General features: G+C 40.3%; 1 protein-coding gene across 1 annotated transcript in view; it reads left to right on the top strand.

Annotated features, from left to right (window-relative positions):
* The first annotated feature begins 2319 nt into the window (after positions 1–2319).
* Positions 2320–23933, top strand: part of LOC149231270 (pentatricopeptide repeat-containing protein At4g21190-like) — a 262019-nt gene continuing 240405 nt past the window's right edge. Inside the window, exon 1 of the mRNA XM_089381589.1 lies at positions 2320–2673. Coding sequence (XP_089237715.1) covers positions 2503–2673 — 171 coding nt within the window. The 5' untranslated portion in view covers positions 2320–2502. The remainder of the gene's footprint in view (positions 2674–23933) is intronic.

Below are 23933 nucleotides of genomic sequence, written 5' to 3'. Positions count from 1 at the left end.
GAGAGGCTAGAGTGAGACAAATAGGCCAATGATTCGAGCCAAGAGAAGGCAAGCTTGAGGCTTCAATAGATAGATCCTTTAAGAGTAATTCTTCAGACAGAAGGAAGCGATCCAGACAGAAGGCCACCTAGTTTTAGCCACCTCTAATGCTATTCCAAGTATGAAGCCCCAATTTTGTGTTCACATCCGCCAAGTGAATCTCCTAAATTAGATCATTAAACGTTGTGGAGCTTGGATCTAGCTGTTTAACCCCTCCACATTTTTCTTCCAAATTTCGGATTAGGTTAAAGTGTCCCCCTCAGATCCAATCTGAAGAAGCAAAAATGGATTAGAGGGAGTGGATCTCTTTAAGAAAAGGCTCCTTTGCTTTGGGAGTGGAGGGCCCGTAGACTGCTGTTAGGCTATACCACTTTTCAGATCTAATAGGCCGAAAGTTTCTAGACATAGTATAACGGGTGCCAATCCAGTCCTTGCATATTACTTGGGTCGGGTTCCATAGCACTGCGATGCCACCAACCATGCCAATGGCGTTTATCATCTTGACTTCATTATTCTTCCAACAATACTGGCTAGCCCCAATAAATTTTCTACTGTCATTTTAGTTTCCTGTAGAATCACAATATATGATTTAAATTTAATTATTTTTGCTTTCAGATATCAAAGATTACCTTTGTTGTTGAAGCCCTAAATATTCCAAGAAATAATTTTCATTGAGAGGAGACAATGGATCTAGGGAAATAATATGTTAGTTGTCCCACTTGTCCCGAATTGAGCAGAAGTTCACCTGCTTCCTTGATTACTTCTCTTATCGTCTTCCTACCCTCTTTTCCTCGATCATGTATGCCTGGATCTAGGATTGTAAGAGCCAACATACCTCCTTCTTTGCTTGAATTGAGAGGTTTTGGATCTGTCTCCTGTTTTTCCATTCTAACGCTTCATTGGTTGAAGATATTCCCAAAATGAGAAAGATGGTTAGTTGGGATGTCGTTGATGTTACCTTTAAGCCATCCTCTGAAAATGTCAAGCATTTTCCTCTCTTCTGGTCCAAGTTTGTTGTTTTTATCCTCCATCTCCAGAACTCTGCTTGTGTGATTGAGAATCTCCTTCAATCTGTGATCATCTTCTGCAGTTTTCGACACTTTCCTCTTGGGCGGATATTTATCTATTAGGATTGGGCTTTGTCTATCAACTTCCTTGCCAAATGACGTTGTTGAATATTTCCATGATGTGCGATGCAAGAATGTTCATTCCCCACTTTAGATATTCTGCTTGAAGTTCAACAAAGTCCTTTGCCTTTCCTGTTTTCAACATCTTAATTCCTGTCTCCACTTCGTGTAATGTGAAAAAAATTGTAGTTGTGTTGATCCTGGGAGGAGGCTCATCCTCTGATTCTTTCTCATAGAGTTTTCTTGTATAGTCAAACCATTGATTGATTGTAATATTATTTTCAATTTGCTTCTTCCTTAGTTGAAGTCCATGCCAAAAAAACTTTGGGCTCTTGCCTAGATATATTAACTCTTCTCACCTTGTTTGCATGAACTCATCTTTTTTCCTTTTTAAAATTTGCATATATAATTTAACATTCATCTTCTCCTCTTTTGCCTTTTTCAAGGTTTTCCTAGCCATTTTGCATTCCTCATCAAACCAAGCATTTACAGGAAAACAATTTGATTCAAATTTCCTATTTTTTGCTCTTTTGCACTTGTCAAGTGCACTTTGAATTATATTTGTTAACTCATGGCTATTGAGACTTTGAGAACCACTATTCCCCTCTAAATTGATCTCCCCAACATTATTTTGAAGATAATGCAATTTTCTTGTGTTAATTTTCTTTTTTAATCAATTTTTAAGAACATTGAATTTTCCTCTTATTCTAACCAAAATAACTTTATATAAATTGGATTATAATCTTATTTTAAGTACCAACTATACTCTCCAATATTAACTTCATCTATTTGTTAACTCATGGCTATTGAGACTTTGAGAACCACTATTCCCCTTCTAAATTGATCTCCCCAACATTATTTTGAGGATAATGCAATTTTCTTGTGTTATTTTTTTTTTTTTTTTTTTCAAAACATTGAATTTTCCTCCCAAAATAACTTAAATAACTTTATATAAATTACCCAAAATAACTTAAATAACTTTATATAAATTAGATTATAATCTTATTTTAAGTACCAACTATACTCTCCAATATTAACTTCATCTATCAAGTACGGTCATTTATCAAGGTTCTTTCGATGCCGCGTGTTCATATCATAGAATACGGTGTATTGTTTAAATATCTGTTGTGTAAAATTTAAAATCCACAATATATTAACAAGGAAACCATCCGAACAAGACTCTTAAGACTCTGGTGGCTTCTACGACATTCTCCTTCGAATTCAAAACTTTTGAAAGCAATCTGCAGCGCACGAGGTTATAGACATGGCCGGCAACGACATGTCCAACCTTTCAACTGCCAAAAATTAGGCAAGTTAGCAGAAGAATTTATACCGAATGGAGGCAGTCACGACACTTTCGCAAGTTCGCCGTTATCTTCCACGCACGTTAATGGCTTGCGATCTATCAGATTGGCGAATAATTGAAAATAAATGGTTTGCATTTACTTGTCATGTCGCTAAAAGTGGAGGAGCGGATATTTTAGCCTCTGCTAAGAAGAGTGAGAAGGTCTGTGACTCTATCTGTCTTAAATTTGTTATTTATGCTATCCATTATTAAGGTTTTACCCCAGTATGTCACCACTTTAACTTCACACATTGGAATTCTGCTTAATTTATTGTGAGTCTGCTTCTTATTGTTAGTTGCAATAGCTAGAGCGTTCAATTAGTTCCAGAGGTAACAGCAGCTCGTAATGCTTTTAGTGAAGCAGCTTATAATATGCAAATTTTTTAGAACATTAAAGGAAGACATCAGCCAACATCCTCCTCAAAGCAGTTGGCGGCACCAGATATGGATTTGGTTTTTGCTTTTTTCACCATAATTTTGTGATACAACCAAATTTATAGATGAATTTTTAGGGAGATTGTGATTTTATAAGGAGATTATAATTTCTTGTTATTTAAAATGTATTTTTTTAATAAAAAAAGTAATAAATGTATTTTTTAATTCATAAATGGATTCAGTGTCCTGAAAAATTCTCAGCATTTTCTTCATATTACACGGCTAAAACTTACCATTAGAAAAAATCCCTGCCGAGTTGGGGTGACATTGCCTGGAAATATGCCTAAAAAGGGACAAAATCATCGAATAGTTAGACTACGCGTAGGGATTATATTTCCGATGAGCTCCGGAAAAGTACGGTTTCCGGCATTATTTAAGGGCATATGCTACGATAAAAGCTTTTGGGCAAGTGCCGGAGAACTTTTCTTTTATATTTGTCCAATATTGGTATTGGCCACCTGTCCGACGAATGCCAGAAAAATGAATGTCCATAACAAAACAGTGAAATAAAAAATAGAGAGAATTGATTTTAGAAATCACTGGATTTAAAAGAAGAAAGGTTCATTTTCCTACTATTGCTGGGAAAAGACAAATCCCGCAGCATTCCTAAAGTGATTTTCTAAGTCAACACATCATAATTCTGGAAAAATAAACATGACTACATCCTGGTCAATTTGAAAGCCATTTTGTAGAGGTAGGTGAATTAAGATTGATTCTTTTAAGTTTCTCCTGACAAGTTTAAAATGGCCTGGGTGAATTTAATTGCAATGAACGCAATGCAAGCTAGCAACAATCATTTTTCTTTCATGCATTTAGTGTACTCTTTATGAGGAAGGTGCTCCACTTGTGCTATTGCAAGAGGATACATGTTCTATTCCAAATTTCTAGTTGGTTCTTTTATATTTAGGAGTAGAACACTCCACTTGTGTTGTTCCTAATAGAGGAATTTTTTCTCTTCTCATTCTGAATGTTAGATTTTGTTAGCCTTTTGGTTGCTGGAAAAGTGTTTAGACCATGTTATGGGTGTGTTTCATGTGATGTATAGTGCATGGTGAAACCCTAGCCTCTTGTTGTATGCTAATTTCTTAAATTGTTTTGGTTGATTGACATTTTGAGCGCTTACTATAAGTGGATGCGTTTCCTCAAGATATGTGCTAGAGGAGGAATACTTCTTGTGGAGGTAGTTATCTTATATAGTAGTTGACATTTTCTACATGGAAGCATGTTGAGGAGGATGAGTGCTTGATGTAGGAGGTTGAGCTATCTTATGAAGGAGGGCTAGGCATGAGGAGAAAGGGTGCTTGCCCCTAGTAGTCTAGACTTTATATGGTAGTTGACATTTTCTAGATAGAGACATGTTGAGGATGATGGGTGCTTGGTTTAGGAGGTTGAGCTATCTTATGAAGGAGGGCTAGACATGAGGAGAAAGGGTGCTTGGCCCTAGGAGCGTAGGGATCATGTCGCACATGGGTCGAGGTAGAGCGCATGGCCTGAGGAGTCTTGCTTGGAGGGTGTTCCACTGAAGATTGCTTGTGGACCTAGATACACACAAGTGGAGGAGCGTTGGAGCTTGTCATGGAGAGTGTGTAGCCTTGTGATGAGGAGCGTTTGACATGTGGAGGCTTAGTTACACTGATATGACCTACTCCTGTGGAGATGGATTGAGCAAGTGTAAGTAAACACTTACATGAGCCTAGTACCAGTCAACATATTTCCCTCTTGTCCTCGTGCCAGCAGTTACAGGGAGGACATGTGTCATCATGCAACATATCTCTGTTCCAGCTATGCTGGAGGGATATCATCAGTTGGATCCTCATATCATACAGTCAGGAGGATTATAGTATCCATTCCATATTGGAGAGACTATGTGCATTCAGCTATATAAATCTCTTACATCATAGTACAATACCAGACTATGGAGGGACTCAGTTCAGTAGCTCATACATTATGCTCTCCCCTTTGGCTCACAATTGGATGGTTTACTATGACTCTCAGTCAGTAGCAGAGTCAAGCGCATGGAATGTGGTCCATTTGGGAGGTGGTGCCCATCCATCTAATGGCATGTGTACTCTTTTGTTAGAGGAGCACTCCACTTCTGGACTTAGTCTAGTGACCTAGGCTAGATTGGTGTGGACTTAGTGCACTTTTTTGTTGTTGGCCTTGTTGATTTCTGGTAGCATCAGATGTACTCTAAGTCTCAAATTTTGCAGGGAGGCTTCGGCACATGTATTCCAAAGAACCCAAAAAGTGTTTTGGGAAATTCCACCCATAAATAGTTTTATTAAAATAATTAATTATTTTTAATGGGGCACTAAGTGTAAACTTAGGAAAATAAAATAATTACAGGGTATTAATATAAACTGTGGGTGTAACTTCTAGAAGAAGACGAGGATCAAGCAAAAATGATCTTAGCCATTGATTAGCTTCTAATCTGGGCTGTTGAATATCAATGAGGAGATTATTTAAGGAGGCTTGAGGGTCATTTGGAAAGACACACAAAGTGAGTTCAAAAGTTCGATTTTCTAAAGCTGGGCAGTTGCCAGGAGAATATCGATAGTGAGCTTTTGCTGTGAGGGGCAAGGATAGTTTGGTTGGAGAGTCTTCTCCTGAGCTGGGATACGTAGCAAAGAGGCAGAGAGATACCAAAAGGAGGTAGCGCAGGACCCAGGAGGGGTTGACGCTGAGCCAGAAGGGCTCATGCAGAGGCAGCGCAATCTTCCAAGCAGAAGTCTGAAAATTTACTGGGGTTTGACGTTCTGAGTCGGGAGGGTTGACGTCAGAGCTCCAGGAGAGCAAATCGATTCCCAGTTGAGCTGATGTAGGGCCCACACAGAGGCAACGCAAAAATAGCTGGGGACACGTTGGTTCAGCTACCGGATCAGCTGAGACTTGCTGGGTAGAGTGAGGTAATTTCACAAATTTCTTCTGCCAGTTGTATTTCTCTGTAACTGGATTGCCGAGAGGGCATCCAAAGTTGTATTCAGAAAACTATTTCATAATAATAAAAATCCTTAGATCTGCTGCACCGGTTTTCTCGCATTGGGTTTTTCTGGGGACATTTGTCAAAAAACAACTGTGTCATTTGTGTGTATCTTTCTCTATTGTTCAGTTTCTTGTTTCGGCATATAATTTAATAGGTGTAGGTTGCAGTGTATGTATTTCGATGTTTGCCATAGGAAACTGCAAATAACTTGTTCAAGTAAATCTAACAAGTAGAAGAAATATCATCAGTGTTGCAGTATTCTCGGGTTTAAGGAATTTTCACATGGTATTAGAGCTATTGCAGGTGAAGCAAGAAGAACAGTGCCAAAGAACCCAGCGCTGAGTAGAAGAGGGAGATCGAAATAGTTGGAAGAGGTAGCAGTTCGAAACCCTAGAGGGTTTGTGCAGTCCTAGCTGGAGGGCTGAATTGCGAGGTAGTCTCTCTTGGAGTGAGTCGACATAGAGAAGGGCTTCTTGATCGAAATCTTGTCGTGGCAGAGGGAGCAATGCTGAAGCCTCAACGTGAGGAGGAGCTGGTGGGCTACAGTTTTTCTGCAGGCCGTTTTGCTGGGCAGAAAGACGTCAGAAGAGAAGAGAAGCACAGTGAGGGAACTTTTCCTCAGTAGATTTCCTGGCGAGAAGTCCGTTCTCTTATTGGTTGAGCAACAACAGTAAGAAGAGGAGCAATTCGATAGTTTTTCGTGGTAGAAATGGCAACCAGTGGCTTGAGAGATTAGGATAGATTGGACGGAGCATCCAACTATGTCATCTGGAAGGCAAGAATGTCATTCCTTCTAGATGAGCATGCTCTCAAGACATATGTCGATAGTGTGGTGGTTGTGCCTGCAGATGCAGATCTGCTAAAGAAGTACCGAGTTGAAATGGTGAAGGCAAAGAGAATGATATTTGACGCAGTGAAGGATCATGTGGTCTGTCACATCGCTAGCAGAGGCACTGCTAAGGAGATGTGGGATGTGTTGTCTACACTGTATCAAGGATCTTCTGAGCAACGAAAGATGTACCTTGAGCAGAAATTGAGATCTTCTCAGATGCAGAAGGGGGAGCACGTGGATCTGTTCCTCACGAAGCTTCAGGAGACCTGAGATGAGTTATCAGCTGTGGGGTCTACACCTCAAGATTCCGAGTTGGTTAGACTGACCCTCAATTCTATCTCAGATGAGTGGCAAGTCTTTGTCCAAAGTATCCTGGGCAGGGTGACTTTGCCGAATTGGGATGAGATGTGGGCAACTCTTAAGCAAGAGGAGTTGAGGAGAGATCTAGTCAAGTGTAAGCTTGACGGAAGCAGCAGTAGTGGGTCGAAGCCCAAGGAGGAGGAGGAGAATGTAGCCCTTGCATCGAAGGGGCAACAGGAGCAGCGAAGACGTAAGAAGGACGTCTCAAAGATAAAGTGCTTCAGGTGTGGTGAGATGGTCACTATGCAACAGAATGTCCTCTCAGGAAGAAGGACAAAGATGAGAAGCACGATTCGAAGGTTGCACTTGTGAAGATCGAGGAGGAGTTCGCCATGACAGCTGAGATACCTCTAGGAGGGAGGTGGGTTGATTTGGAGCTGTAGTTCGAAAGAACTATAGATGGGTAGGATCCTTGAGGAACCCACCTCTCGGATCAATTCCTTGCTACGGTAGCCTAGATCAAGAGTAGCATGATGGATTAGTGTTGGATGGTGTTGAGGAGTGTTGGAGAGACAGTTGTAATGGCTAGGAGCGCCGGAGACTGAACAACGCAGCACAGAGTTGGCAGCAGTGCAAATGGCACAGAGCAGAGGCCAACAACAACGCAGAAGATTCAAAGGGTTAGCGCAGAGATTAGCAGCAGTCAGGATCCAACATTCACATGGTATCACACTGAACACAGTTAGTTCAATAATTTGGGATTTTTTTTCCATCGCTAATGTAGTAGCAACAACAGTCTGCAGTGTAGGGGCAGTTGGCAGTGGCAGTGTTAGCAGTGGCACGAATGCAGAAATTCAGAGGGAGTTGCAGTACAGATGCAGTGTTGACAGTGGCAGGGTCAGCAACAGTGCAAATGCAGTATTTGCGCAGAGGTTGGTAGACAGCATGTCAGACATCAGTAGCGTAGAGGGAGATGTTACAAAACAGAGTGATGCTCCAGCAGGGTGCATTATTAGAGCACATTCCTCACTAAGAGGGAGTGTTGATTTCTGGTAGCATTGGATGTGCTCTAAGTCTCAAATTTTGCAAGGAGGCTTGGGCACATGTACTCCAAAGAAGCCAGAAAGCGTTTTGGGAAATTCCACCCAGAAACAGTTTTGTTAAAATAATTAATTATTTTTAATGGGACCCTAAGTCTAAACTTAGGAAATAGAATAATTAAAGGGTATTAATATAAACTGTGGGTGTAACTTCTAGAAGAAGACGAGGAGATTATTTAAGGAGGCTTGAGGGTCATTTGGAAAGACACACGGAGTGAGTTCAGAAATTCGATTTTCTGAAGCAAATTAGCTGCTGAGAGAATATTGACAGTGAGCTTTTGCAGTGAGGGGCAGGGATAGTTTGGTTGGAGAGTCTTCTCTGAGCCAGGATACGCAGCAAAGAGGCAGAGAGACACCAAAAGGAGGCAGCGCAGGATCCAGGAGGGGTTGACACTGAGCCAGAAGGGCTCACACAGAGGTAGCGCAGTCCTCCAAGCAAAAGTCTGAAAATTTGCTGGGGTTTGACGTTCTGAGCTGGGAGGGTTGACGTAAGAGCTCTGGGAGAGCAAATCGATTCCAGTTGAGCTAATGCTGGGCCCATGCAGGGGCAATGCAGAAATAGCCGGGGACATGTTGGTTCAGCTGCCGGATCAGCCGGGACTTGCCGGGTAGAGTGAGGTAATCTCACAAATTTCTTCTGCCAGTTGTATTTCTTTGTAACTGGATTGCTGGGAGGGCATCTAGAGTTGTATTCAAAAAACTACTGCATAATAATAAAAACCCTCAGATCTGCTGCACCAGTTTTCCCGCATTGGGTTTTTTCGGGGACATTTGTCCAAAAACAACTGTGTCATTTGTGTGTATCTTTCTCTATTGTTTAGTTTCTTGTTTCGACATATAATTTAATTGGTGTAGGCTGCAGTGTATGTATTTCAGTGTTTTCTGTAGGAAAGTACAAATAACTTGTTTATGTAAATCTAACAAGTAGAAGAAATATCATCAGTGTTACAGTAGGAATTCCTAGGTTTAAGGAATTTTCACAAGCCTCCCTCAAGGGAGTCTTATAAAGGGAGGAGAAAGCCTTTGTTATCATGAACTATTCAAGTATGTACTTGTAATCTTGATGTACTTGTGTTGGAGTCTTTCTCTTTGTGCGATATAAGAGCTACGAGATTTAGGGTTTGTGTGAAGTAAACCCTAAGAAGACTTGGAGCACTAGGGTTTGTCATGAAGTCGTGGTATGAACTAGACCTATGATTTGCGGGATGGAACCTTTGGGTAGCATCGGATGTGCTCTAGCCACGAAATTTGGTGGAGAGGTTGGGGCACATGAGATCTCCAATACCCAGAAAGGGTTTGGGTAGATTCTAAATAGATCTGGAGATATTAAAATAATTAATATTTTTAATGGAGTCCCTAAGTCTAAACTTAGGGAAAATAAAATATTAATGTGTATTAATATGAATCTGTGTTAGAATGGTCCAAAAGACATGGATCAAGCCAGATCTAATCTCAGCCGTTGATTAGGGACTTAATCTCGGCCGTTGAGATGTCAACAGGGAAAGTATAAGAGGAGGCTTGAGGGTCACTTGGAGGATACACCAGAGTGATCAGTCATTCTATTCTCTAGAGTAGAGTTGGTTAAGAGAGATAGAATTAGTGATCGGGAGATGTAGCTGAGGGGCATTTGCGTACAGAGAGATAGAGAGGCAGAGATAGTGCCGGGAGAGCAGCGCAGTAGCCAAGGAGAGTGATGCAGAGCTAGCTAGGGCTCACGCAGGGCCACACAGAGGCAGCCAGGAGCTGTGCAGAGCCTTAGAGAGGCCACCGTTATTGACGCAGAGGGCCAGAGGGTTGACAGAAGGCATCCTAGGGTTGACGTAGGGCCAGCGTGACGCAGAGAGGGGCTGGCGCAATTCAGGGAGAGGCTGATGCTGGGGTTTCTGGGCCAGATTTGTGCTGAGTAGCTGCCGGAAGGATTTTCCGGGGTTTCAGCCAGAAGATTTGTCAGAAATTGAGAGGTATTACTGCCAAGGAAATTCTCTGTTGGGTAGGCCAGTTTTGACACCCATATTGTACTCTGCTATTGCTTAATAAGAAAACCCTCAGATAGCTGCACCGGTTTTCCCACATTGGGTTTTTCCGGGGACATTAGTCTAAAAATAATGGTGTCATATGGTGTGTTTGTTTCTGTTTCCTTTAGTTGCTGATCTGTAATATGTTGAGCATGCACTAGTGTTTATTTTCAGTATTTACATTGTAAATAACTTGTTAAGGAAAATAACAAGTGGGTAGGAATAAATTAGATAGAGTGTATGGAGGGTTTCAAACTAAGTAAAATTAGAAACTTCAACATGGTATCAAAGCGTGATTGCAGATCACAGGAGGACTAAAGGACATCAACCAAGTGGAGCAATAGCAGCAGAAAATCGCTGTCCCGAGGTGACAGAAGCTGTTTCTAGCAGAGCAGCAACAAGGAAGGGTGACGCAGTGCCTGCGTCATCAAGGGTGAGCCAGGTAGAGGCAGCACAAAGGCTAAGGAAGGCAAAAGAAGCCTCACGCAGAGCCACGTAGTAGTTGGGAGGGTTGACGCAGTTGGCTGAGGAGGCTGGGTTGTTGGTGCCAGGATTGCACAGAGCCTAGGAGCTCTCATCTTCAGGTTGTTGGGGTTTAGAAGGTTGCGGGAATATTGCAGAGTGGAGCTGGTGAGGTACTGTAGTCAGAATAGTACATGAGAGATCAAGGCCAGAGGAGTTGCTGGTGGATTTGGTGACTCAAGTAGCTGGTGGATTTGGTGGATTTGACAGACTCAAGTGGATTTGGTGGTCTCTGCCGATTAGATGAGTCTTTCTTATGCCAGACATTATTATTATTTCTAGGTTGGAAAGTTTGTGCTTGAGATCTTTCCATTTGGACCAACCTAGCTTACATGGCACTCATTTCCTTAACATTATTAGATATCGACTTTGTTTGATTAAGTTCCATGCTTTCAAGTTTCTGCATTAGCATTTGCATAGGGTCATCATCAGATTCATTGGATTCTTTTGATTTACTTAGCCCCTCATCAAAACTTGAAATTTCAATCTTCCTAGATGCTTTCTTATCCTTTTCAATTTCCTTAGCTAAAACCTGGGCAGCCTTATAATCATTAGTTTTAGCTCGCCTCAACTCATAAGAAGTATCAACATCAAAGGCATCAACATAAAAATCCAAAAGAGACCTGGCAAGAGGTCTATAATCTTGAATTAATTCTTTAATAATACCATTAAACCTCTTATTAAATTCCTCTACAGTTTCATTTTCTTTATTCTCTATGATGTTGATAGCTTTAACTAGATGTCTTTCTTCTCTTTTGTCTCCATACTTGTCCTTAAATGCATTAATAATCGATTGCAATGAATTAAACAAATTATCAGGCTTTTCTAAAAACCAATCCAGAGCATCTTCCTCTAAGGAAAGAACAAAGAGGTTCATTTTCACATCTTCATCATTATAGTCAGCACCTCTAGCGTATTACCCAACCAAGAGCTAAAAGATTTTAGATGAGTTGTAGCAGTAACCACATTATTTCCTTGGAAGGAAGGCAACTTGTCAAGGCCATTGTTATGAAGGTCATTTGGATAACCTTGAATGTTAGCAAAATTACAAGGAATAAGTCCATGATGTCTTACTGAAAGGGAAAAGGAGGGGCCAAATGGATGCTAGAGAGAGAGATCCTTGCTCAAGAAAATCAATAGATCCACAAGAAGCGAGCTTCTAGCAGAAATTCTTGAAAAAAATGAAAGAAGTGGAGTCGCCACTTGAACATGAATCTAGCTCCAACATCCAAAAGGCAAATATTAAAAGGTTAGTTAGCGAAAAGCAACTGGATATCAGGGAGGGCTTCTTGTCTGAGAAATAATGGATGAATAAGTGGAGTCGCCACCCAAACAAGAAACCAACCGAAATGTCCAGGTGCTAAAGGTGCAGATAGAGAAGATGAAAGGATTAGTGAGAGGAAAAAGATAAGGTGATGAAAAGATGAAGAAATATAATGGCGCCAGAAAATGTGGCATTGATGGGATAAGAAATGATGAAAGATTGAGAAGATAAAGATGATTAAGACAAATGTCGCAAAGCCAAGGTCCAATAAATTGGTCCCCGACAACGATGCCAAAAAATGTTGTCGCATAGAATGTCTAGGCACTCCGACAACGGCTCAGATCGGGGGCTATTACACTGATCCCCAATCACTCCGTTTGAGTTGTCTCCCAATAGCAAACTAAGGGGGATAGACCCTATGGAAATGGAAAAAGGAAAGATTAGTTGGGAACCAACGAACTTGGGAGACATAACTAAGCAACCAATACTTGTTTTAAATTGCGCAAGATTTTAAAGATTCAAAATGATTTGAAGAAAGCGATACCAGTGCTTTGTGGAGTCAACTATCTTGCGACGAAAATAAGGTTCAAGTAAAGGATGAGAAACTGCTGCTGAAAAGACTAGACTGTTTCATATGCAAATGCAAAATTTAAAACTATGTGAAATGCAAGGACTTGGTTAATTTTAGTTAAATGAAGGCCTAAAGTCATTTATGAAATATGTCTTAAATGTTACTTAAGGCTCAGAAAGGTGGGATCTAAATGTAAGTGCATTTACTTATACTAGCACTGCAAAATGTAAAATCTGCACAAATAATTACTGTAATGCACAATGGACTGAAATGTAAAATGCTGGAATAAAACACCTTTTAATTCAAAAATTCATTTGTATGAAATACTCAATCAAGATCATTAGGTACATAAGTAAAACTAGATTAGTGCTACTTGCATAAACATGTAAAAAACAAGTGAACTTCAGAAATTAAACTAAATGTTTTAAACTCATATCACATTAATAAAATATCAGTCTAGTAATTTGCTCTTATATCAAATGTTAAAAGCAACAATATATTCTAAAACAACAGTCCTGTAACCATGCAATGTTCAGAATTTCTATGTATAACAACATAAAATTTTAAATGACAAACTGATAACTACAATTCAGAAAATTTCAGAGTTTAATGACAAACTGATAACTACAATTGATGTATTTGATCTAAAAAACTTAGAAATAGACCACTGAACAACAATAAAACAATTTTCATAAATTTGTTTGCAAAAGTTACTGAAGCTAACTTTTATTTTTGCAATTATGCAACAGTAAAAATGTAAATTAAATCTGCTGCTAAATTCAGAAAATTTCTGAGTTTAATTCTTTTTGATCTATTGATGTATTTGATCTAAAAACTCAGAAAATTACTGAAAAAACATTGAAATAATATTAAGAAAATAGCATGCAAAAGTTTCTAAAAGTAATTATGTTTTTGAAATGTAATGCAGTCAAAGATGCAAACTAATTTGCTGCTAAATTTCAAATAACTAAAATTTTATGCTAGTATTAATCTTGCTTTCAATTAGATCAATGAAAGAGATAAGGGTTTAGAGGATGTGCACCAGTTAGCCCCTAGGTTTAAACAAATTTTGCACAACATTTAGAAATAAATTTGAAATTTTAAAGAGGCACAAGCCCAAGAAAAATCTTGTAAGTAAGATATTGTATAAAATGACTTTAGAAATTAAAAAGACAGTGGGCTCTTTTAGATTTTGCAAACTGAGAGTCAGTTGGTCCAACTGAGGACTTCTCCAAACGCCCAAAACTTGAATGATAACTTCTGCACACTTAGATCTAATTGTTAGATTAATAGAGATTTAAAAATCATCATAAAATCATCAAGAAATAGAGATACTTGCTACTTCTATAAAATCAAAATGATATTCTAAAACCCTAGAAATATATGTAAGATACCTGTACACAGATCAATTCTCAAAGGCTATTAACTAGCAAATGCAAATAAAAGAAACAAAATATTAAGAACAATATTACCACATAAATCCGAAATAGGAACACCACGATCTGAAACCACAAAGTCTTTGCGTTTTATTAACTAAAAAAAGTTACAAGAGTTTTCTTAGAGCAAGTACATGATTCAGAAACCGGATCCAAATAATGGAGAGAACTCTCTAATTTATAGAAAAAATCTCCAATGGTTAGTTGGCTTGATCCTCGTCAAAGCAATATCAACCGTTGATAAAGATCAAATGATCTTTTAATCATCACTGTTGAAATAAAGTTACTTTTTGAGGAAATTCGAATTTCACTTTTAATTTTGTTTTAATTATTCAAAAATGATTATTTTGAGTTTATTGCCACAAAACGTTGACTTTGACTTAACTACTATGAGCCAAGGGTTCAAAATATCTTGAAATTTTCAATATTCCTTTGGTTGGGGATCTCAAAAAATTAAAAACTTTAAAACCCACAAATTTTAAATGTTGGAGAATTTAAGTTTTCCTGGGACCTAAATTAATTAAATTTCTGGCTTTAACATTTTAATTTATTTTAGCCAGAAATTTTAATTAATTGACTCATGAGGGGATTATTAATTTTTCCAACCCTCTAGGATTTGATGAGAAGCCCACTGAGGTGTGGAGCATGAGAGCAAAGAGCAAAGAGCGGAGAGCGAACAACTAGGGTTTCAGATTACTGCAGGGGTTGATCTCCATGAAAGAACGCAGAGGAGGGAGCTCCACTCCCTCCTATAAGGAGACCGTGGCTAACAAGGGCAAGAAACCTCTAGAAAATGTCAGAGGGACTGTTGAGGAAGGAAGAAGAAATATGGAAGAGGAGAAATATGGCACCAAAATGAAGGAGAATAACAGCACAAAAGACAAGGAGGAAGATGACAAAAATCAGGGAACAAAGGACAAAAGACCAAAGGGACCTTGTAAACCCAAAGCAGAAATCACTCCCAGAGTAGTTTTAAATGATCCGGCGCTGCAGGCGCACAGGGATCACATGCGGACTTATGTTATCATCTGTAAATTCATGGGACTATGGCCCACTGAAAAAGCTTTACAAACATGGATCAAATACCACTGGAAACCTAAAGGGAGCATTGACCTACATCTTGGGTCAAAGGGATTCTTCACTGTGGTATTCACAAATATTGAGGATAAGGACAGAGTGTTTGAAGGAGGGCCCTACTTTTACGCAGCAGCAGGTCTCTATATGTGGCCATGGATGATGAATTTTGTCCCGGAGCGTGAGACTTTTACTTCGGTCTCGGTCTGGGTAAGACTCTATTCTCTACCTCTTGATTACTGGCAAACTGAATCGTTAGCTGCCATAGGCAATAAATTAGGTCATTTTGTCAAAGCTTCTGAAGCCACAAGAAGGGGAAAATATACTTCCTTTGCAAAGATATGTGTGGAGATGGATCTATCCCGAGTTCTGCCGGATGAGGTAATCTTGGAGGTTTTTGATGAAGAATGGGTGCAAACAGTAAACTACGAGCATATTCCGTTCAGATGTCACAGACGCTATGAACATGGGCACCCACTCAGAGACTGCCCTCTCAGTAAAGTAGAGAACAAGAGCAAAACTAATACAATGAAAGACATTGACAACTTTCACAAAGTGGTACACAGGGGAAAAGGCGGCAAAAGAGGGCCTAAGCAACACCAAAAGGAAGGACAACAGGTCAGTCAGAACCAATTCCAAGTTCTTGAAGAGAATGAAGAAATAATAACAGAAGACCAAACAATGGGAGGAAGTCCTGGGGAGAAGGAGAAAGAAGAAAACCGGAAACAAACACAGGATATTGATAAACAGAAAGAGATGATGATGAGTGATACAGAACCGGAGATGGATCAGGAAATGACCCAGAGTGAGATGGAACTGGAGGACCATGAGCTACAAGAGATTCTTGACAGAGAACACCTAGATCTGGAAGGGTTCTTGATTCAGGGAACTACGGGTGGGGTAGAATTGTTACCTCAAGAAGAGTTCAATAGAATACAACAGTTGTTTTTATGGAAAACTCAGGCTAAGGGTTTGGAGGGGGAAAAAACATTGACAGGCAGAGTAATGAAGGTGTGAAAACGATGAAAACTACTCCGGGCTTAGCACCTAGAAACCCAGGAAAGAAAAGAGGCAGGAAAAAGCAGAATGAGCTATTGATGGAATGTGGAAAGCTTATGATAGATTCAGGTAAGATGAAAGATCTAGCCAGCTACTCCTTTACAAATCTTTAAGTATGAAGTTCACATCTTGGAATATCAGAGGTCTAGGTAGTAAAAGAAAACAGAGAATGCTTAGTAATAGAATGAAACAAGCAGCTCCGGATATAATTTTTATCCAGGAAACGAAATGTTCCATTCAAAAGTTAAGACAAATACATAGCAAATGGCTAAGTAGATTTGAGTTTCTAGAAGTCAAAGCAGAGAATACAGCAGGGGGCATACTCACTCTCTGGAACCCCCAAAGAATTGGCATAATAGATGCTGAGGCATCTAGGAATTATTTATCAGTGGTTATTCAGCCTGTAGGAGATAGGGATACCTATCTAGTCACGAATGTTTATGGCCCTCAAAGAATAGATGATAAACTCAGGTTCATAGATTCCCTTGTGGATCTCAGGGATAGACATGCAGGGATACCTTGGATCATGGGAGGGGACTTCAACATGATCAAATCACTTTCGGAGAAAAAAGGGGGAACCAGAGCTCTAAGTAAAGACTCTTCAGCTTTCCAAATCTTTACAGATAATATGAAGCTAGTTGATATTGAAACAAACAATGGCCTCTTTACTTGGAACAACAAAAGAGGAGGAGAGTCTCATGTAGCCTCCAAGTTAGATAGATTTATTATCTTGGAGGACCTTATGCTCATAGATAAGGAAATAATAGCGAGAGTTCTTCCCTTTGGAGGCTCAGATCACTGGCCGGTTCAAATGGAAATCCAGGGCATAGGTACCCCCAGGAATAGACCTTTCAGATTTGAGAATATCTGGCTTTCCCACCCAGAATTCATCAGCAATATTGAAAAATGGTGGGCAGAAGATTTGCAGATTCAGGGAACAAGAATGTTCCTTCTACACAAAAGATTAAAGCACATCAAGCTTAGGCTTTAAGATTGGAACAAGAATGATTTTGGCAATATTATTGTTGAAAAGAAATCTGTGGAAAATAAAATGCAGGAACTCAATCAAGCCCTGATTAAGGAAGGCTTTGATAAAGACAAAAGTGATCAAGTCGAGAAACATCATCAAGACTGGGAAAATTTGTGTAAACAAGAGGAAATATTTTGGAGACAAAAATCTAGAGTTCAATGGCTAAAAGAAGGAGAGCGTAACACTAGATTTTTCCACAGATCCACCGTGGCGTATAGAGCTCACAACAGGATCTCTTCGATCAAGGACAAGGACGGGCAGATTCATATCTCCCATGAGAACATAGAAGCTGTGTTAGTTCAGCACTTCCGAGGCATAGCGCAGGAAAACAATCCAGAAAGAGAACATTTCATCAGGGACTTAACCAGCCATATACCTAAGCTAGTGTCTAGAGAGGAAAATTTCAATCTTAACAGGCCAGTGACTGAAGAGGAGGTCAGTGAGGTCCTCAAAGATATGCAGAACGACAAAGCACCAGGCCCGGATGGCTTTAATGTGGATTTCTTTAAAGCTTGCTGGAATATTGTTAAACATGATATTTTGAATGTAGTGCAGGACTCCAGGTCGAACAGAACTATTTTGAAGGTGCTCAATACCTCCTTCATCTCCCTGATCCCTAAACAGGACAATGCTCAAACACCAGAAAGATATAGACCCATAGCTTTATGCAATGTGGTATACAAGATAATATCCAAGGTAGTGGCCAATAGACTCAAACCTCTGCTTCCTTCTCTAGTTTCAGGGGAACAATCTGGTTATGTAGAAGGCAGACAAATTCTAGACAACATCATTCAAGCTCACAAGGTGGTCCACTCGTTAACAAGCAAGAGAAAGGCTGGAATGATCATGCAACTGGATATAGCCAAAGCTTATGATAAAGTGAACTGGACCTATATCAGAAAAGTGCTTATCGCGTTTGGATTTGATCATAACTGGGTCAGATGGGTCATGGCCCTGGTGACTTCATCCAGCTTTTCTATATTGGTTAATGGCTCTCCCTCTGAGATTTTTCTTCCTTCAAGAGGCCTCAGGCAGGGAGATCTGCTCTCTCCCTTTCTCTTCATCCTCATGATGGAAGGTCTTGGTCGGGCTATCAAGCATGCTAAAGTAACGGGTAAAATTAAGGGCCTTCAACTATCGGAGAATGGACAGGCTTTGACTCATCAACAATTTGTAGATGATACCATGTTACAGGGAATCCCCACAGTCAAGGAGGCTCTAGCGTACAAACAAATACTGAATAACTTTGCCATGGCTTCAGGTATGGAAGTTAATCTTGCCAAATCAAAAATCTTTTTCTTTAATACCAATATTGCTATTCAGAGAAATATCTCTAGAATTCTAGGCTTTCAAAGGGATTCCCTCCCTTCAAAGTATTTGGGAGTTCCTCTAACTGCTAAACCCTTGCACAAGAGCATTTGGGAACCATTGATCAATAAGATGCAGGATAAAGTCAGAAAATGGACCATCAGATCTTTAAATCTGGCTGGTAGGTTGGTGCTGACAAAGGTTGTGCTCCAATCAATCCCAGTTTTCATGCTATCAGCACTCCTAGCACCAAAAGGAGTCTTGCAGCAATTTAGAAACATCCAAAGAGACTTTCTTTGGGGTAAAGAGGAAACAAGGAAGAAATGGGCAGGATAAAGTCAGAAAATGGACCATCAGATCTTTAAATCTAGCTGATAGGTTGGTGCCGACAAAGGATGTGCTCCAATCAATCCCAGTTTTCATGCTATCAGCACTCCCAACACCAAAAGGAGTCTTGCAGCAATTCAGAAACATCCAAAGAGACTTTCTTTGGGGCAAGGAGGAGACAAGGAAGAAATGGGCCTTAGTTTCATGGGAAAAAATCTGTAAACCCAAGAACCACGGGGGCCTAGGCTTGGATGATTAGGAGATTCTCAGCAATGTTTTAGGGGCCAAATTATGGTGGCGTTGGGTTAAAGATCCAAAAGCTCAATGGGCAAGTATCTGGAAAGAAAAATATGCCAGCCCTTGGCAGACTACTGATCTCATAAGGATGTCTGGAAATATAAAGGGCTCATACATCTGGAACAAGGCCTGGGAGAACAGAGGCTTAGTACAAAAAAATAGTTTCTGGGAAATCAGAGAAGGAGATCTAGCTCTATTTTGGGAGGATAAATGGCAACAAGAACCAACACTGTTAAAAGAGGACTTTTTGGACCTTAAGCACGAGATAGATACCCAAGGATTAATAAAGGTAAAAGATTTTTGGGATCATACTCACAATACAGGAAAGTGGAGAACCTGGAGAAACATAGATTGCAGGGATGATAGACCTCTGAATACAAAAGCAGAGGCTCTTATGAGAATATTGGAACAAAGGATGATTTTAGTAACTGGGGTGTGATAATCAAAGTGCCATTCAGCTATGCAAAGATCCAGTCCAGCATCAGCGCAGCAAACACATTGAACTACACATGCACTTCATTAGAAAGCTCATTCATGACCAATGTTGCACGAAGCGGGAGCGAAGCGGAAGCGCGGAGCGCGGAAGCGTCATTTTCCAAAAATCTAGGAAGCGAAGCGTCCGCGGAAGCGTCTGCTATATATATATATTTTTTTATATTTTTTTGCATTTATACTCAAAACAAACATCCCAAATACCAAATTAATTGTAGAAGACATGAAAACATGCATATTTTTGCATAAATCAAGATAGATATGGCATCCATGATTCCATTGTAGTTACTAGTATGTACAACAATCATCTATATTCTAGCTATTACAAACATACATCAAATTTTTAAGCATATTATAAAACATAAAACATTTAAGCATATTATAAAACATAAAACATAGAGCATATTATGATTTATCTAGCAAGTGAGCAACTGTCAACATTTGTCATGTCCAAAATTCAAATAATAATGTTTACAAAATATGTCACTTGGTCACCGCCAAGCCAAAAAGGTTCAAAATTCAAATTCACAAGTCTATAAGTCTAATGAGTAATCTATGACAAAAAGAAGTAGATTGTGAATATATCTACTAATCTCTCCTCCTTCCACCACGAATAGAACGTGATGGCGGGCCTCCACGTGGTGGCAATGAAGAAGATGGTCCCTGTGTAAGTCGTGGCACTGGAACTGATGAAGAAGAACCCCCTGCTGTTGGTGTTGAACCATGGAACCTAGGAACCAAGGGACCAGATGGGGGTGGGGGTGGTGGCATATCAACACGGTCATCATCATCCTAGAATCGCTCAAAAAATTCATGCAAAAAAAAAAAAAACACTAGTTAACAAAAAAATTAAAAACATGAATTAGAGAAATGCTTTATAAGGGAAAATTGGAAAATTCATACCACAATGGACATACCTGGATAAGAGCATCCTCTAATTGCTCTAGTCGCAACACTCCATCCTCCAAATTGGGCTCCTCTGGATTCTTGTCCCAAGTCAACAAGTCTTTATTAGACTTTGCATCTTCACAGTAATGGGACAACAATCGCAAGTTGTAATGAACATAAACCAAGCTCTCTGCCGGTCTAAACTCAACCTGTTCCTTTTAACACTGTGGATGAAAGAATAAGAGCTCCAACACCTCTCTGCAGAAGAAGTGTTTACCACCTGTGATAGCACCCGCAATGCCAAACTCTGTAGAAGTGGAGTAGCCCCTCCATGCATGTTCCACCACTCAAGAGCAGAAAAATGCTCTCGATCTTGAATTGCATGCATGCTCCCAAATGGACCAGTGTTGAGCGTATAGTTGCTCACCTGTCTCCGTACCAATGCAGCCTCCTCATTATCAGGGATTAATCTACTCAATGCAGCCATATATTTTTCGTGAACCTCTCTATCTTGGTGTGGTTTTTTCCTGCTTCCCCCCCCAGGTGCTGGTTTTGAAAGCCATGATGGATGATAGTATTTAGGTGTCAAAACATATGCTAATGCATGCAATGGAATATTTAGCATTTCCCATCGGTTTTGCACCTCTACACGAATATAATTGTACAAGGTGGTATCTCTAGGCTCAACAATGTCTTTAATATGCCCCAACATGCTATCCATTTGCTCATACACCTCCCCAATTACTGGTCGATCTGAATCTGCAAACTTGATCATGTAATAAATTGGTTTGGTGAATTGCAAAACATATTTAACCTGTGACCAAAAGTAACTGTCAAGAACAGTGTCCTTGACTACATTAGCACCATCTGTGTCAGTGTTAATTTCATCCCATGTTTCAGCACACACCAGATTAGTTAAAGCTTGTCTCACCCTCACTAGCCGCCTAAAGGTGAGGTAATAACTAGCAAATCTTGTCTTTGCAATTTTAAGCAATTGCAACTTGGAGTAAGTGCCATAGAAGTAGTTTACCCTTGTATGCCCTGTGATGAATTTAATGAGCTGCTTCCCTTTCCTGTAAACCTCAGCAATCCACCCACAATCTTTGTGTTTCACAATATCATGCATCAAAAGGTTCAATGTGTGAACCAGGCACCCAGACCAAAAGATGTGTGGATGAGTACGCTCAATAATTTTTCCTGCTGCCTTACAATTTGCTGCATTATCTGTGATCACTTGAACCACATTATTCGGACCAACATCTTTGATTGATTTCAATAGGAGATCTGCAATGTTTTGTGCAGTTGCACTGATGGAGGAGGAGTCATGACATGCAATAAATACTGCACCACTAGAAGAAACACCAAGAACATTTATCAAATGTTGGTTTCTAATATTTGTCCACCCATCTGATACAATGGATACCCCATAATCCACCCACTCATGTGTAAAACGTGTCAAAGCTCTTTGAACCTTAGCTTTTTCTCTTTCTAATAACACTGTTCTAGCTTTCTCATAGTTGGGGGCCTTGTATCCTTTTGGGGCTTCATTGATGGCCTTTACCATGTCATGCCAATAGGGAGAGCGAAGCACATTGAATGGTACACCGCAAGCACAAAGAAAACGGACTATCTTTCCATCCACATCATCCCTCCCAGCAACATTAAGGAAATCCCCTATTGTTTTTCTACCTCCAGAGGTTGCAGAAGTACCATGAGGAGATGGGCAACTACCAAATTTAGAGGTTGCACTTGATTCAGAATGAGTTTTTTGTTTCTTGTTTTTTTGTTGTGCAGCCATCTCTATTTGGATGTATTTTTGTCTTTGTTCACTTGAAATGTTTGGGCAAATGGTTACCCCCACAGAACCCTTTTTTTCATCACTGTCCAGCACCCCACAAAGATGCCTCCTCAGACGGGTATATGAACCCGTATATGGTTTTCCTCCATGACAACCATGAGGGCACAAAAATTTGTAAGATCCACCACCCTTTCCCCCTTCAAGTTTGGTCACATAGTTCCACAAGGGATTTGATATACCTTTCCCATCTTGTGCTTCAGTGTCCCCTTCAAGTTCATCCCCTTCCTCTTCAAACCCTTCCTCCTCATCATACATTGGGTCACTACTATTAGGACCAAGTTCATCCCCTTCCTCTTCCCCTCTATTCCTCACCCTTGCCATCATTAAAACCAAGAGTGGAATGATACATAGAAGCCAAAAGAACACCATCTTGGAATATGGATATAGGTGGTGGACAACCTGTAAATAAAGGAGCAAGTAGAAACAATGGGAAAGAGTAGGAGAGGGAGGAGAAAAATACAATTTTTTTTTCAAAAAAACAAGGGAGTTTGGGGTTTGAAGTTACCTCTTTAGCTCTTGTAGATGAAGTCCTCCAAGCTCTTGCTCCAAGCTCCTCCTCCTTCTCCTAGCTCCTCCTTCTTCACTCCTCCAAGCTCTCCTCTCTTCTCCTCTCCTTTCCTCTCTTCTCTTCTCCTCTCCTCTCTTCTCCTCTCCTCTCTTCTCTTCTCCAACTCTCGTAAACTCAAAGTGAGAAAATGAGAAGAGAATGGGGGCTTTATTCTTTTCTAAACTCACCCTAAACTGACCCTAAACTCACCCTAACCCACCCCCTCATGCTAAGTTAAGTTAACTTTTAAAAGAAATTAAAAAAAATTTAAGTTCATTTTCGCTGCCCGCGGGTTGCGTCCGGGTTGCGTGCGCTTCCGGGCGGGTTGCGTGGCGCAACCGGATGCCAGAATCGCCCTCCGAAGCGCGGATCCGGGCCACCGCCACCTAAAAACCAGGAAGCGTGTTTAAAAAACGGAATCGCGCCACCTGCAATTTGGAATCGCGCTTCGCCTCGAGATTCCGAAACGATTCCGCACGGGTCGCGGTTCCGGGTTAGGATCCGGGGGGGGGGGGGGGGGCGATTCCTGCAACCCTGTTCATGACCATGTTCTTGAAGTGCAATATTGTCCAACAGATGATCAGGTTGCAGACATCTTCACAAAGGCTCTCACAAAGGCGAAGTTCACTAAACTTCGATATATGCTTGGAGTTCAGGAAGTTGTCACTAAGGGGGGATAGGCTCTAGTGCCTCCTTCCTTCTCCTATTGTGTCATATTTGTAAATCCTTCAATCCTATCCCAAGTTGTTCTTAAGGGGGGATGTTAGGATATTCCGACACATAGGATATAGTTAAGTTCAACTTGGTCTAGTATAGAGTTAGGTAAAGTGTGTTTCTTTACCGTTGTACATTTTGTAACTTACAATCCGACGGTCACGATATGTAGTGATCCGACGGTTCACTCTCACCTCGGTATTACCGACACTTGATCCGTGGCTTGACACCCGATTGGTCCATGAGTTCTATTTAAAGCGCATGGAGGGTCATTGTTCGGGTGATCCGTGCATGAGAGAAGCTTATGTAAATTTTCATTCTTTGATTAATAAATTGCCTGTAGTACCCACGTTGGGACAGGCCGTGGACT

This window comes from Pinus tabuliformis, chromosome J, assembly GCF_031772625.1.
Source record: "Pinus tabuliformis cultivar Carrire ecotype Pingquan chromosome J, CPIR1, whole genome shotgun sequence".
NCBI classification, from domain to species: Eukaryota; Viridiplantae; Streptophyta; class Pinopsida; order Pinales; family Pinaceae; genus Pinus; species Pinus tabuliformis.
The sequence above is the reverse complement of the archived record's forward strand: the minus strand, read 5'-3'. Positions and strand labels throughout refer to the sequence as shown.